Here is a 15646-nt window from a genome sequence, read left to right as displayed (position 1 = left end):
AAGAGAAATTTGTGGCACAACTTGACTAGAAGAATGGATCGGTTGATGGGACATGTTCTGAGGCATCAAGGGATCACCAATATAGTATTGGAGGGCAGCATGGAGGGTAAAAATCATAGAGGGAGACCAAGAGATGAAAACATTAAACAGATTCAGAAGGATGTAGGTTGCAGTAGGTACTGGGAGATGAAGGAGCTTACACGGGATAGAGTAGCATGGAGAGCTGCATCAGACCAGTCTCTGGACTGAAGACCACAACAACAACAACATAAATATCGCATGAAATAATGACAGGACCAATGTATGGGAGAGGGTACATAGGTTAGATGATAAACTGAGGTAATTTGCTATTTCAGTAATGTTGAACTGTTATAAGATAGTTGGGTTGGTAGGTGGATATGTACACTGTGGCCTAGTGACTGCAGTTAGTACTACAGAGTTCCACAGAAGTTCAGCAAAGGTAGGTGAGAAGAAAACTGTAGGGAGAGTTTCCTTATTAGTGGGAAAACAGAAGAAAAACTATAAGACTTTGCTATCCAAACAAAGAACAGTGGTTCAGCAATAACAAGCTAATTACAAACAAAGAAAAGACAGTAGCACTGAAATTCTACAGTGTAAAAGGAAGGCACCACCCAAGCATACAAATGGAACTAAGGGACAGAGTTCTTGAAAGTGCTGACAACACAAATTTTCTGGGACTCTGGCTCCAGAATAACACAAAGTGGGAGGTACACATTGAATATCTGCAAAGAAAACTAAGTAAAACCTGCTACATGATGAGGATCTTGAAAAGTTATTGCAGCTAAGCCAGCCTGTTAAATGTATACTACTCCTAAGTGCATTCTGTAATTAAATATGGTGTAATCTTCTGGGGCAATGCAACAGGATGCAAAAGAGAATATTAAGAATTATTGAAGGGGTAAACAATAGGAAATCATGCAGACCCATATTCAAAAATATATCAATTCTTCCTCTTCCTTGCATTTTTATCTATGAAATGTCGGTTTTCATAATACAATATATTGATAGATACCCAGATATCTTACGAAAAAATGAAGATATACATGCATACAATGCAAGACAAAAATTGGATCTTCATGAGAAAGAGCTGAGTACATCATTGTGCCAGAAAGGCACTCTACAAGGAGTGATAAAAATTCACAATAATCTGCCTAACCACATTAAATAAGGAAGTAAACTCAGTAGTTTTAAGGCTGAACTACAGGCATATTTAATTTATCATTCCTTTTACAGTCTGACAGAGTACCTAGAATCCAAACAACAAAAATAAATATGCATTATGAATATTCTACTTTGTTTGTTGATAGAAAAAGATACTGAACACCAGGTAGCAACAAAAAACATGACATGAGATAAAGGACAGAAGGGACCCATGTGGTAACAAGTATGGCAGTGGAAAATCTATTGTGCAATATAAATACCATTTTATTCAGTTAGGGCATAAGACTGTAGCATTTTTCCAGAAGTTTAATAAAAACAAAGGATGCACTTAACAGAGACTTTAGTCATCAATAACATATTCTCGTGCACTACTTACAACAGTCTGCCAATTCTGGGGTAACTTTTCGATTCCACATCTGTAGAACTCGTGTGGTATTGAGGAGAACACATTGACCCATGTTTGGAGTGCATTTTCATCTGGAAAGGAAGTTCCTTGAAGGTTGTTCAATAGAGACTAGAAAAAGTGAAAATCTGACGGCACAAGATCAGATGGGTGTGAAATGACTCCCCAATCCAACTCTTGTATAGTGTTTGCTGTCATTTTAGCAGAATGCAGGCGGGTGGTGTGGTGGAGTAGCACCACTTCACACATTCATCCTGAAAATTATTCTTGGATTGCACCTACAAGACATCTCTGTTCTTGACAATAAATGTCAGCAGTGATGGTTACACCACGGAGAAGAAATTCATAGTACACCACTCTGTTGTTGCACCAGATGCATAACATTATCTTTTGTAGATGCATGCAGGTTTTTGTACGGTGAGTTGCTGCTTTGTTTGGACTCAGCCATTGCTTTCTTTTCCTTATGTTAGCACAAAAATACAATTTCTCATCACCAGTAATGATACAAGATAGGATCATGACCCATGTAATGAAGATCAAGTTGTGATGCACTTATGGTCACCCACTTATAGAGCATTGTGGAGCCCATCCACCTGATTTCTGACCCTTCACCATTACATGTAAATGTTGCACAATGGTGGAATAATAACAGTTCATCACTTTTCCCAGCTCTTGAGTGCACTGAAATGGATCATTGTGGGTTAATGTGTTCAAATGATGTTCATCAAACCTCGAAGGTCTTCCTGAACTTGGGGAGTCACTAATGTCAAGAAGATTCTCCTCAAAAGAGGAAATTATTTGCTTGCTGTTTTGTTCAGTGGAATTATCCTCATACATGATACATGTGTTTCTGACTGTCTCCATTGCTGTGAGTTCTCTACTGAACTCTAACAGAAGAATGTGTTGGAAATGTTCCATTTTTTCCACTTGGGACTCCATTCTGTAGCATCCACAGTCCTACTCACTATCTCCAAATGACAGTATGTAAACTGAAATACCAACTGTGAACTACAAATAAAAACTGACAACTGATAAATAAACCAATAGCAACTGGAGTACCAACATGCTAAAAACATTACAAACTTATTCACCAATCTGATAAAAACTTATGCTTCCATCATTTTGTCTTATGCCATTATTCACTACAGTACACATTTGTAACCCAAAAGCACAAAGAAAAATTTGATTATTGACATATTACATATTTATATGCACTTGCAGGTAATGGAAGATAATTATGTTTTTCTTCTTTCAAACTACAAATAGAGTAGTCAGAGAATCAAGAGGTAGCGATTTCAGGAAACCAGAATAGAATCTCACAGCTCAGGGCAGCATTGCCCACCATGTAACATATCCAGTAAAGAACAGTGAACCCTCTACACACAGGTAGACTTGAATCTGATCTTCTGCTTCACCAACTATTTTTGCAAACTTTGGGTGCAATTTCACCCTTACTTTTCAAAACATTTGTCAGGCCTGTGCAAAACATAATGAACTTTCTGTGCATTTGACCCCCAGAAAACACAAGTGCATTGACCATTATCTCTACAAGAACTATGTTCTGATCATTAACTTTTTCAAATCACTTGTCTACTTCAAAATTTCTTTTTACCACCACTATACTATTTCCCTAATCTTTATTAACTTCTAATTATTTGATCAGCTACTCTTGATGACTTAACAAGATGCTTCTTTGCTTTGGCAACCTTTTTCTTTCCAATATGCACACTTTTCATTCCAGTATTATATATTTTAACTTTTGCTCTAAGAAACTGCCAAGGTTAGCAAATTGTTTGAGAAAGTTTACTTCCCTAATCATTTGTAATATGCAGAAGTAAAACCATTGTTTAAGAAAGGTTCAAAAGGTGATACTGGAAATTATTGTCTCATATCTATACTCCCAATCATATCAGAAATATTTCAAAAAATTACTGCTTTAGTGCTAACTTGTGTTCCACAAAATGTTAAGCACTCTTCTACTCTGTTAATATTTGTCTGTATTTGTCTGTTCTTCATAACAAATTCACTACATTTCTGAACTGACATTTTATATGCTGACTCAATCTGAGAAGCAATCTTAATAGAGACAAAAACTTTGTATTTAGAAGGATTTTCTAAATGTAGTCCACTTTCCTCATGTGTCTTCATTTGATTCCTTAAATGCTTTATATCCTTACAACTGACTGTTGTGCACAATACTTCACCACCAAATAACACACAATAGAAACAAAGTAACTTCTATTTGTCTTCTCTCATTGTTAAACATGACTTTTTGCAGGACCATATATTGCAGAAAATTCTGTTGTTCTTTCCACAGAATTCAGACATTGAGATATCTTTTGGTTGATGTGCACCTAACTGCTTGGTTTCTAGCGTCTCTTCAATACTTAATAAATTAAAGTATGTTTTTAGCAGAAAATCTACTTTATTCATTTAAATATTGCTGTAAGTTAAATATGAATACTTGATTTTCAACCACATAGCTCCAGAATATGGAACACTGCTGAGAGATGGCCCCATTTGTTTTTTTGTTTTTATGACATTTCCCATTGACAAATGGTAGTAAGGGGAGGGGAGGGGGAGGAAAGGAATGCATGCAATAAGACACTTTACACTGATTACAGGTACTGTAGGTGCACAAGTGACGCAAGAGAAAATTTGGGCTATGGACCCAACCTGGCCGACTCCAAATATATGGACAAAATGGGCGAGGATAGGGCAGTGGTAACATGACAGAGAGAGCAGCATTCATTGTGGTGCTGCTCACACTTTCTGTTTGCCTTATTATTAAACACACTTTCCTTGTTAATAAGATTACTAACTTTCTCCACCATTTAGTGCCGGCCGAAGTGGTCGTGCGGTTAAAGGCGCTGCAGTCTGGAACCGCAAGACCGCTACGGTCGCAGGTTCGAATCCTGCCTCGGGCATGGATGTTTGGGATGTCCTTAGGTTAGTTAGGTTTAACTAGTTCTAAGTTCTAGGGGACTAATGACCTCAGCAGTTGAGTCCCATAGTGCTCAGAGCCATTTTTTTCCACCATTTAGTAACTGTACACAGTCTGTCTCAACATCAACAAAGGACTCGGTTTTTCACAGCGAGAATTATCTGATCGACCTCCGGATCCCAAATATCAACATTATTGCCATGTTCTGCAACACATATCAGTTAATTCCCTTTCATATCAACACTATTCTTCTGTGTCTCTATTTATTCAGCTTGTAGAGACCAACAACAGCAACTTCCATTTCCTCATTACATAGCTTTGTGTTATCATTTGACAAGTTTCCACTACCAAACAAAGTAATTCGGAAAAGCTGACGTTGGTGTGAGGACCCAGATGGCACAGGCTGTGAAGCAGTCATTCAAATGAAAATCAGCCTGCTCATCAGTGGGATGATCCAGCTGTTTCTTGGCCAGAGTTTGTCAGTGGCCATTCATGCGGACAGACAACTTGTTATTTGTCATGCCCACGTAGAATGCAACACAGTGGTTGCAGCTTAACTTGCAGATTATATGACTGGTTTCTCAGGTGGCCCTGCCTTTGATGGGATAGGTGATGCTTGTGACCAGACTGGAGTAGGTGATGGTGAGAGGATGTATGGCAGAGGCTTTGCATCTAGTCTATTACAGGGATATGAGGGACGAGGCATGGGGCTGGGAGTAGCAATTTTGTAGGGATAGGTGAGGATTTTATGTAGGTTTGGTGGGTGGCAGAATACCACTGTGGGAGGGGTGGGAAGGGTAGTGAGAAGGATATTCCTCATTTCAGGGCATGATGAAATGTAGTTGAAACCCTGGCAGAGAATGTGATTCAGTTTCACCAGTCCTGGATGGTAGTGAGTTACAAGAAAAATGCTCATCTGTGACTTGACAGTGGGGCTGTTGGAAGTGGTGGGTGGCTGGACAGATAAGGCATGGGATATCTGATTTTTTGCAAGGTTGGGAGGGTAATTACAGTCTGTGAAGGCCTCAGTGAGAATCTCAGTGTATTTTGTGATGGACCGCTCATCACTACAGATGTGACGGCTACGAGTGGCTAAGCTGTACACAAGAAACTTCTTGATATGGAATCGATGGCAGCTGTCGAAGTGGAGATATTGCTGGTGGTTGGTAGGTTTGATATAGATGGAGGTACTGATGTAGCTATCTTTGAGGTGGAGGCCAACATTGATGACGTTGGCTTGTTGGGATGAGTAGGACCAGGTGAAGCAAATGGGGGAGAAGATGTTGAGGTTCTGGAGGAATGTGGATGGGGTGACCTAACCATCGATCCAAATCATGAAGGTGTAATCAGTGAATTTGAACCTGGTGAGGGGTTTGGGATTCTTGATGTTTAGGAAGCATTCTTCTAGATGGCCCATGAATAGGTTGGCAAAGGATAGTGTCATGTGGGTGCCCATAGCCATACCCCAGTTTTGCTTGTAAGTAATGCTTCAAAGGAGAAGTAATTTTGGGTGAGGATGTAGTTGGTCATGGCAGTTAGGAAGTAGATGTAGGTTTGGAATTTGTGACACACTGGGAAAGGTTGTGTTCAATAGCAGTAAGGTCAAGGGCATTAGGGATGTTAGTGTAAAGGGATGTGGCATCAGTATTCATGAGCAAGGCAGAAACCTGAATAGTCCCTCTCAGAGGTTCCCACTGAGGCCTTCACAGGCTGTAATTACTCTCCCAACCTTGTACAAAATCAGATCTCCCATGCCTTATCTCTCCAGCCACCCACTCCTTTCAACTGACCCACTGTCCAGCCACAGATGAGTGTTCCCCTGATGGCTCAGTACCACCCAAGACTGGAGAAACTGAAGCAGATTTTCTGGCAGGGTTTCAACTACGTTTCATTGTGCCCTGAAATGAGGAAATCCTACTCACTACCCTTCCCACCCCACCCACAGTGGTATTCAGCCACCCACCAAACCTACATAAAATCCTTGTCCATCCCTTCAAAACCCCTTGCTTCATGTCTCATATCTGGGTAATAGACACAGATGCAACACCTGTCTATTATATTCTCCCACCACCACCTACTCCAGTCCAGTCACAAACACCGCCTAGCCCATCATAGGCGAGGCTACTGTGAAACCAATCATGTGATGTACGCACTAAGCTGCTGCCGCTGTGCTGCATTCTACATGTGCATGACAAGTAACAAACTGTCTGTCCACATGAATGGCCACTGACAAACTCTGGTCAAGAAACAGCTGAACCATCCCGATGCCGAGCATGCCACAAAACACAACATTATTCATTTCAATGACTGCTTCACAGCCTATAGCTTCTGGATCCTTTCCACCAACACCAGCTTTTCTGAACTGCACAGGTGGGAACTCTACCTGTAATATATCCTATGTTCTCATAACCCTCCTGGCCTCAACCTTCGTTAGTCTTTACCCTACCCTCTAACCCGTTCCCTGTTCCCATTCCAGCAATACACAGTCCTCTATTCCTCCAACACACCCACAGTCCTTTTACCATCTTCCTTTCCTCCTAACTCCCTCCCACCCTCTGTCTAACCTCCTGACTGCTCCACCCAGCTCCCCTACCCTCTCTCCACCTCATTTCTGTGTGCTCCCACAGGCTCCACCCCACCTTGCTATCCTGCCCCTCCCTACTCCAGCCTCCACCTTACCACCATCACCCAGTCCATCTCCCATCATGTGTAGCTGCCCACAGTTTGGCCTTAGTAGCCAGAGACTGTGGCTGTGTGTGTGAGGTGTATTTTGTGAGTGTGATTGTGTGTGTGTGTGTGTGTGTGTGTGTGTGTGTGTGTGTGTGTGTGTGTTTATGTTCTGCATCTGATGAAGGCCTTGTTGGCTGAAAGCTCATTTTCTGACAGTCCTTTTGTTGTGACGAGGACCAACAAAGTCCTACAAAACCATATCAATCAGGGCAAACCTCTTTGCAGTACCTCCTCTCCATCTGTAAAATTCTCTTGCTATGCAATCCCAAAAATCTGGATCCCATATCACACACAGAAACCCTTGCTCTCCTGGAACTAGAGCAACATGGAAAATGCCACCTCAAAAACAACTCCACCCTGTTCACGTCATGCTCCCGCCTTGGACTACCATTGTACACCACCTCTTCAACAATCTACAGAGCTCCCCCACATTCTCTCGTAGCTGACAAACCCTGTCTCACAGATCTACTGCATTTACCTCACCCTCAAAAACTCCCTCCTAACACCATACAGAATCCAGAAGCTAAACACACCTGAAATAGTCAAGAAACTTTCCTCCAAAAGCCTTAACCACACAGAAGTATCAGTCCTTTGCAAAGGCCTCTTACCTTTTGCCCCACTCCCAAATTCAGTCATGCAGGACTTTTTAAAGACCTCTCCTTCAACCCGTCTCTACAGTGGAAATACTTTTTTGCTGCAAACCCTGCCAGTCAGACTCAAGCAAAGATCAATGTTGAATCCTGCCTGACTCAGTTGACTCCCGCATCCAACTGTGATCCATGCCCCTAACCCCAAATCACTCCCTGCTAACTTTCCAGTATTTCTTAACCTCCAACCTTGCATCACCCTCATACCCCAAATCCCTCAACTTACAAACTAACCTTACATCCCCTGAAAGAACCACAATCCACGACCTAAAATCTTATATCAACCTTATAACCCTACATGCTGGAAAACGCTTCACCAGTGTTGGTTTGAATACAAAGATTACCTGGTGGAAGGACTCTGCCAGCTGTCAGATTTGTCCATCTACAAGCCCTGCCACATTGACCCCATTCCAGAAATTGAGCAGGATCTCCAGTCTCTCCTCAAATCCTTAGGCCCATCCCATATTGTCTCCCTGGAGTCTATCTCTCTCCTCACCTCTACCAGTCTGTTCACTCCTACCTTCTACATGCTTCCTTAAATCCATAAACTAAACACCCAGGATGTCATTGTGACTGGTGACTGTGCCCCTACTGAGAGAGGCTCTGCTCTCGTAGGCCAACACTTTCAGCATATTACCTGCAACCTTCATTCCTATATAAAAAATGACAACAATTTCCTCCACTGATTCTCCGCAGTTCCTGTTCCTTTAGCACCCAGTGTGCTGCTCACCACTATTGATACCACCTTTCTGTTCATAACATCCCTAATGCCCATGGTCTTGCCTTTATTCAATACTATTTTTTCCAACCCCCAACAGATTCTAAACGTACAACCTCCTTCCTGGTTACCATGACCAACTATATCCTCACCCACAATTACTTCTCCTTTGAAGGCATTATCTATAAACATATATGGGTTACAGCAATGGGCATTTGCATGGCATCACCCTATGCCAACTTATTTATGGGCCATCTAGAGGAACCCTTCCTAACCTCTCAGAATTCCAAACCCCTCATCTGATTCAGATTCATTGATGACATCTTTGTGATGTGGATTGGGGTGAGGAAACCCTATCCATACTGCTCCAGAACCTCGCCACCTTCCCCCACATTTGCTTCACCAGGTCCTCCTCAACCCAACAAGGTGTTGATGTTGATCACTGGCTCAGAGATAACTATGTCAGTACTTCCAACCATATCAAACCTACCAACCACCAGTAATACCTCCAGTTTGACGGCTGTCACCTATTCCATACCAAGAAGTCCCTTCCATACAGCCTAACCACCCATGGCCTCTGCACCTGTAATGATGAACAGCTCCTCTCAAAGTACTTAAAGGGTCTCACCGAGGCCATCACAGACTGTAATTACCCTCCCAGGCTTGTATAAAAACAGATCTCCCATGCCTTATCTCTCCAGTGACCCACCAATTACCATGAAGTCCATCTGTCCGGCCACACAGAAGCATCCTTTCACGACTCTGTACTGCTTAGGACTAGAACAACTGATTCACATTCTCTGCAAGGGGTTTGACTACTTTTCACCATGCCCTGAAATGAGAAATGCCCTACCCACTATCCTTCTCACACTTTCCACAGCAGTATTCCACTGCCTACCGAACCTACACAAATTCCTCATCCATCCCAACTCAACCTTTGCTCCCAACCCCCTGCATCATGGCTCACATCCCTGCAATAGATGTAGATGCAAGTCCTGTCCCATATATCCTCCCACCATCACCTACTCCATTCCAGTCACAAGCATCACCTACACCATCAATGGCAGGACTACTTGTGAAACCAGTCATGTGATCTACAAGCTAAGCTGCAACCACCGTTCGACATTCTATATGGGCATGACAACCAACAATCCGTCTGTGTACATGAATGGCCCCTGACAAACTGTGGCCAAAAGACAGCTGGATCATCCAGTTGCTGGGTACATTGTCCAACATGATGTTCTTCACTTCAAAGACTGCTTCATAGCCTGTGCCTTCCTACCAATACCAGCTTTTTTGAATTGTGCAGGTGGGAACTCTCCCTGCAATGTGTCCTATATTCCCAGAATTCTTCTGGCCTCAAGCTTTGCTAGTCACTGTCTTTAGTATGCTGTTCATGGCACACCCTCCTAGCAGTGTCCCCTATTATTCCTTTTTTGTAAGCCCTATAGGTCCCTGAAAAGGCTTCTGCAATATTCAGAACCCGTATTGCTCAATTTTGTGAAATAATACTTTTTGACCTAGTTGGATTGTCCCAGAATATTATGCTATAAGTGTGCTAGCAATCCTACATGCCAGTCAAAAGATCTAAATAAATTTCTAAGGGCAAAGGACACAGAACTGATCTTCTTTATCAACTTGAGCACATTCGGGTGCCACCTCAGTTTATTGTCCATCTGGATTCAGTGTGCATCTATTTATCTTTACTTCCAATACCTGTAAGTGATTTTTTTGTATGGAACTGCATGTCAATATACTTTTAAAAATAATCTGTGGATATAAAGCTATTATTAAGTATAAAAGTTGATGCACACTAAGACCTTTTCAGAATACTCAGTTTCTTTATTAATCAATAGTATTCATTGCCCATGGTCTCTTCTTCCAAGGCACCTCCTAGAGCACACGACTCAGTGGATCCGCCATCACAACAGGGTGAGCAGTGGGTGGTAATGCGTTTGCGTCACTTGAGGCAGAGGGCTGATGGAGACTGGCTGCCCTTTCATCCTGTGAGTGTACAGGTGGATGCTCCTTCAGCAGGGTCCGAGGAAGCACACCAGGGGGGAGTGGTTTACTGGTTATTGGGAACTGCCATGTCAGGCACGTCTTGGAGCCCCTTAGGCAGATAGCATTCAGGGCTGGAAAGAAAGCCAATGATCACTCAGTAGTTCTACTGATGGGCCTCATCCGAGATGTGGAGGCAACCTTGCCAGGGGCTATCAAGCATGCAGGATGCAATCATCTGCAAGTTGTGACTCATGTTGGCACCAACAACACCTTGTAACCTGGGTTCTGAGATGATTCTCAGTTTGTACAGGTGGCTGGCGGAGGTGGTGAAGACTGCTGGCCTCGCTCACGGGGTGCAAGCAGAGTCACAATTTGCAGCATCATTCCCAGAGTTGATTCGGGTCCTTTGGTTTGGAGCTGAGTGGAGGGTCTCAACCAAGGCTCCATTGACTCTGTGACAGTCTAGGATGTATATTTCTGGACCTGTGTTATCGTGTTGGGATTTGTAGGGCTCCCCTTGATATGTCTGGGGTGCACTACACAAAGGAAGCACAAAGGGGTGCACATGAGGGCTTTTTAGGCTTGGCGGTAGTTTGAGGTGCTCTGATGAACACTCACCAGTCAATTCACAGCAAGGGAAGTCAAACAGATTTAGAATAAAGACACTTTGACTGTCACAATTTTATCAGTAAACTGTCAAAGTATTCGTAATAAAGTTCCTGAATTTACTGCCCACCAGGAAAATTCTCATGCACAAATTATTCTTGGAACTGAGAGTTGGCTGAAACACAAAGTGGAAAGCTCTGAGATATTTAGCATGTTATGGAACATTTATTAGAAAGACAGACTAGAGACCATTGGAGGGAGAGTTTTCATTACAGTTGATAAAAATTTTGTCTCTACTGAGGTCAAAGTTGAGCATGGCAGTGAAATTGTATGGTCATGTATAACAGGTATAGGTGAAACTAAGTTAATTGTTGGATGTTTTTACCAGTCATTCAATTCCACTGTGGAAGTTCTAGGGTCATTCAAAGAAAGTCTTTGGTCAATAGTGTGTAAATAGATCATGCAGTACTAACTGGAGGCAACTTTAACCTGCTGAGCATAGACTGGGATGTCTATGGATTCATTGTGAGGTGGGGGATGCAAACAGACAGTCATGCAAAATACTTTTGAACATGTTTTCTGAAAATTGTCATGAGTAGCTAGCTCAACAATCCACACATAATGGAAATTTCTTAGACATTGCAGCTACAAATGGCCTGGACCTTACTGACAATCTCAATATAGAAATGGGGATTAGTGACCATGATGTCATTATAGCAACTATGGCTGTGAAAGTTAATGAATTAGTCAAGAAGTCTAGGAGAGTGTTTCTGCTAGACAGAGCAGATAAGCAGCTACTAACATTACTACCAGTAAGATGGAGGTAGAGGAATTATGGGCAAAGTTTAAGCAGATTGTAAATCATTGTCTGGAGGGTTTCGTGCCTAGTGAGTGGATAAAGGATGGAAAAGACCCACCATGGTTTAATAACAAAATTTTTGATATGCTGAGGAAGCAGAGGCTGCTGCAATGTAGGTTCAGAAGGGATGCACAAATGATGATAAGTGAAGTTTAATAGAGATTCATGTGCCTTTGAAAAGATCTACGCACAAAGCATATAACTATTACCACTGTGACATCTTAGCAAAAGATCTGGCAGAGAACCTGAGAAAATTCTAGTTGTATGTAAAACTGCTAAGCGGTTCTAGGGCTGCCATTCAGTCCCTTGTTGACCAGTTTGGTGTGGCCCCTTACCTAGCTTGCTTTTATCATGAATCTCTCATCCAGCACAAAATCCCAAGCAACTAGAAAAAAGTGCAGGTGACTTCAGTATATAGGAAAGGTGAAAAAAAATGGACCTGGAAAATTACAGAACAATATCCCTAACTTCTGCTTGCTGCAGAATCCGTGAACACATTCTCAGTTCAAATATAATAAGCTTTATTGAGGCTAAGCAGCTTCTGTTCATGAATCAGCATAGTTTTAGAAAGCATCACTCCTGTGAAACTCAGCTTGCCCTTTTCTCACATGATATACTGCAAACTATGGATGAAGGGCAACAGGCAGCTTCTATATTTCTAGATTTCCGGAAAGCATTTGACACAGTGCCCCATTGCAGACTGTTAAGTAAGGAATGAGCATATGGAATAAGTTCACAGATACGTGAGTGGCCTGAAGACTTCTTAAATAATAGAACCCAGTATGTTGTCCTCAAAGGTGTGTTTTCATCAGAGACAAGGGTATCGTCAGGAGTACCCTAGGGAAGTGTGATAGGACTGCTGTTGTTTTCTATATACATAAATGATTTGGCAACAGGGTGGACAGCACTGCTGATGGTTCTGTGGTGTACAGTAAGGTGTCAAAGTTGAGAGACTGTAGGAAGATGCAAGATGACTTAGACAAAATTTCCAGCTGATGTGATGAATGGCTGCTAGCCCTAAATGTGGAAAAATGTAAGTTAATTCAGATGAGGAGGAAGTACAAACCTGTAATTTTCAGATACAGTGTTATTAGTGTTCAGCTTGACACAGTCAAGTCATTTAAATATGTGGGCATAATGTTGCAAAGCAATATTAGATGGAACAAGCAAGTCAGAACTGTGGTAGGGATGACAAATGGTTGACTTTGGTTTATTGGTAACGTTCCAGGAAAGAGTGTTTCACCTGTAAAGGAGACCACATATAGGATGCTAGTGTGACCTATTCTTCAGTATTGCTCAAGTGTTTTGGATTCATACCAGATCAAATTGAAGGAGTGATTCACCTGTAAAGGAGACCACATATAGGATGCTAGTGTGACCTGTTCTTCAGTATTGCTCAAGTGTTTTGGATTCATACCAGATCAAATTGAAGGAAGACATCAAAGCAATTCACAGGAGGGCTGCTAGATTTGTTACCGGTAGGTTCGAACAAAACTTAAGTGTTATGGAGGTGCTTTCCAAACTCAAATGACAGTTCATGGAGGAAATACAGTTTTCTTTTTGGGAAACACTACTGAGAAAATTTAGAGTACTGGCATCTGAAACTGATTGCTGAATGATTCTGCTCCCTCCAACACACATCATGTGTAAGGACCACAAAGATAAGATACAAGAAATTAGGGCTCATACAGAGGTGTAAAAACAGTCATTTTTCCTTCACTCTATTTGCAAGTATAACAGGAGGGGAAGTGACAAGTAGTGGTACACACCTTATTGTGCTTTGCAGAATATCGATGTAGATATAGGTTCCAATAAGCTGACCAGTCTTGCTGGACAGGCAGAACACACTTTTGATTTTGTGTTTCTTCAGGATTCTAATGATCTTAGATAGAGGGTCCTGCATATGGTAGAAAGGCTATTTTACTGGTCTTTTCTCTTGTTCCTCTTCCATTGTATCAAATTATCTGGTTCAATGTAATGCTTTGGGGATGTCCATGCTTGAATTTCCATTGTCTGTGAACACTTGTTGTAGGTGTTCGAACTCCACTGTCAAGCTGTGTGGTATATATAAGTCTGTGTGTGTTGGTTGACTATACACACTTTGGCAAAATGTGGCATCTGCCTTCCTCTTCACCAACACATCCAGAAACATCAGCTGATCATCATTCTCTAGTTGCATGGTGAACTTAACCTTGGGATGTCTTTAATTCTGATCATCCAGGAACTTGTCCAGTATTTTTCTGATGAAAAAATGTGTCAGCTGGTAGGCAGCCATTGAAACGACCTCATCTTTGAATTTCTCCATAAAGAAATTTCCCACTACAAGAAATAAGGGACTGCCCATCACTACTCCTTCAGTGTGCTCATAGAACTGGCCTTCTCATAGGAAATAAGTCAGTATTAAAATATGCTTGAAACAATCCAGCAGAACCCTGTCAGATCTCTCACTGATCAAATTGGGTGTGTCCTGAAGTGGTGCCCTGGTATATAGTAATAATAATAATAATAATAATAATAATAAAGATTTTATTGTCTTTAGACCATTACAGCAATTTACAACGTCAAATGAAGTTACAATTTATAATACAGTGTGATAAGGTATTGACTACTGAAATATTTTAGCTTATATTACAATAAATGTACACTGGGTCATCTATTGGATTACTGCATTTTACAGTTGAAGAATTCATTGATATCATAGAACGGGTGGGCAATAAATGTATGTTCAGTAAGATCCTGTATAGCATGTGGCAGCTTATTAAATAGTTTGTGCCCTGTGACTTCATAGCTATTTATTGATTTTGATAGTCTGTGGTAAGGCGTATATATGTGTTTGATGCTTCTTGTGTTGTAACAATGTACATTTTCTCTACGTTCCACATCTTGTAGGTTCTTCTTCGTAAAGATTAAGACATTGTATATATAGAGGTTTAATACTGTCATAATTTTTTGTTTAGTAAATAAGGGTTTGCAGTGAGCCTTATGTGAAGAATTTGTAATTATCCTAATGGCTTTCTTCTGCAATAATAGGATGTCATGTATATGATTACAGTTACCCCACAAGATAATGCCATAGGATATTATACTTTGGAAAAATGCAAAATAAGATGATCTGATGTATGTTTCAGGTACACAATTTCTGAGTTGTCTTAATAAATAAATTACTCTGGATAGCTTACTACTAATATAGTTTACATGTTGGCCCCAGGAAAACTTTTCGTCTAAATAAACTCCCAGGAATTTAACAGAACTAGGGTCATCAAATAGTGGCTTGTCTCTTAGAGTGAAGATTATCTGCTGAGTTTTATTTTCATTTAGCAGGAAACCATTTGCTCTGAACCAATATGCTGCATGAGTGAGTGTATTTTCAGCACAGGTTTAAGATTGTTACTGCTATGAAGAAAAGTCGTATCATCTGCGTACAATACAGTGGTGGATCTAATAAACGAGGAGAGGTCATTGATCATTATCAGAAACAGGAAGGGCCCCAGTACAGATCCCTGAGGCACACCTACTTTAACATTTTCTATGTTTGACATTTCCTTACCAACAC

General features: G+C 41.3%; 1 protein-coding gene across 4 annotated transcripts in view; it reads left to right on the top strand.

The window, feature by feature from the left end:
* The window catches only part of LOC126412775 (protein broad-minded-like), a 273178-nt gene that overhangs the window by 46409 nt on the left and 211123 nt on the right, over positions 1-15646 (top strand). The window contains exon 1 of one of the 4 annotated variants that reach the window (XM_050082545.1): positions 1888-2002. The exons of the other annotated variants lie outside the window; for them this stretch is intronic. Coding sequence (XP_049938502.1) covers positions 1959-2002 — 44 coding nt within the window. The 5' untranslated portion in view covers positions 1888-1958. Of the gene's footprint in view, positions 1-1887; positions 2003-15646 lie in introns of those variants that run through there. 4 annotated transcript variants of the gene reach the window in all.

Source organism: Schistocerca serialis, chromosome 7, assembly GCF_023864345.2.
Source record: "Schistocerca serialis cubense isolate TAMUIC-IGC-003099 chromosome 7, iqSchSeri2.2, whole genome shotgun sequence".
NCBI classification, from domain to species: domain Eukaryota; kingdom Metazoa; phylum Arthropoda; class Insecta; order Orthoptera; family Acrididae; genus Schistocerca; species Schistocerca serialis.
The sequence above is the reverse complement of the archived record's forward strand: the minus strand, read 5'-3'. Positions and strand labels throughout refer to the sequence as shown.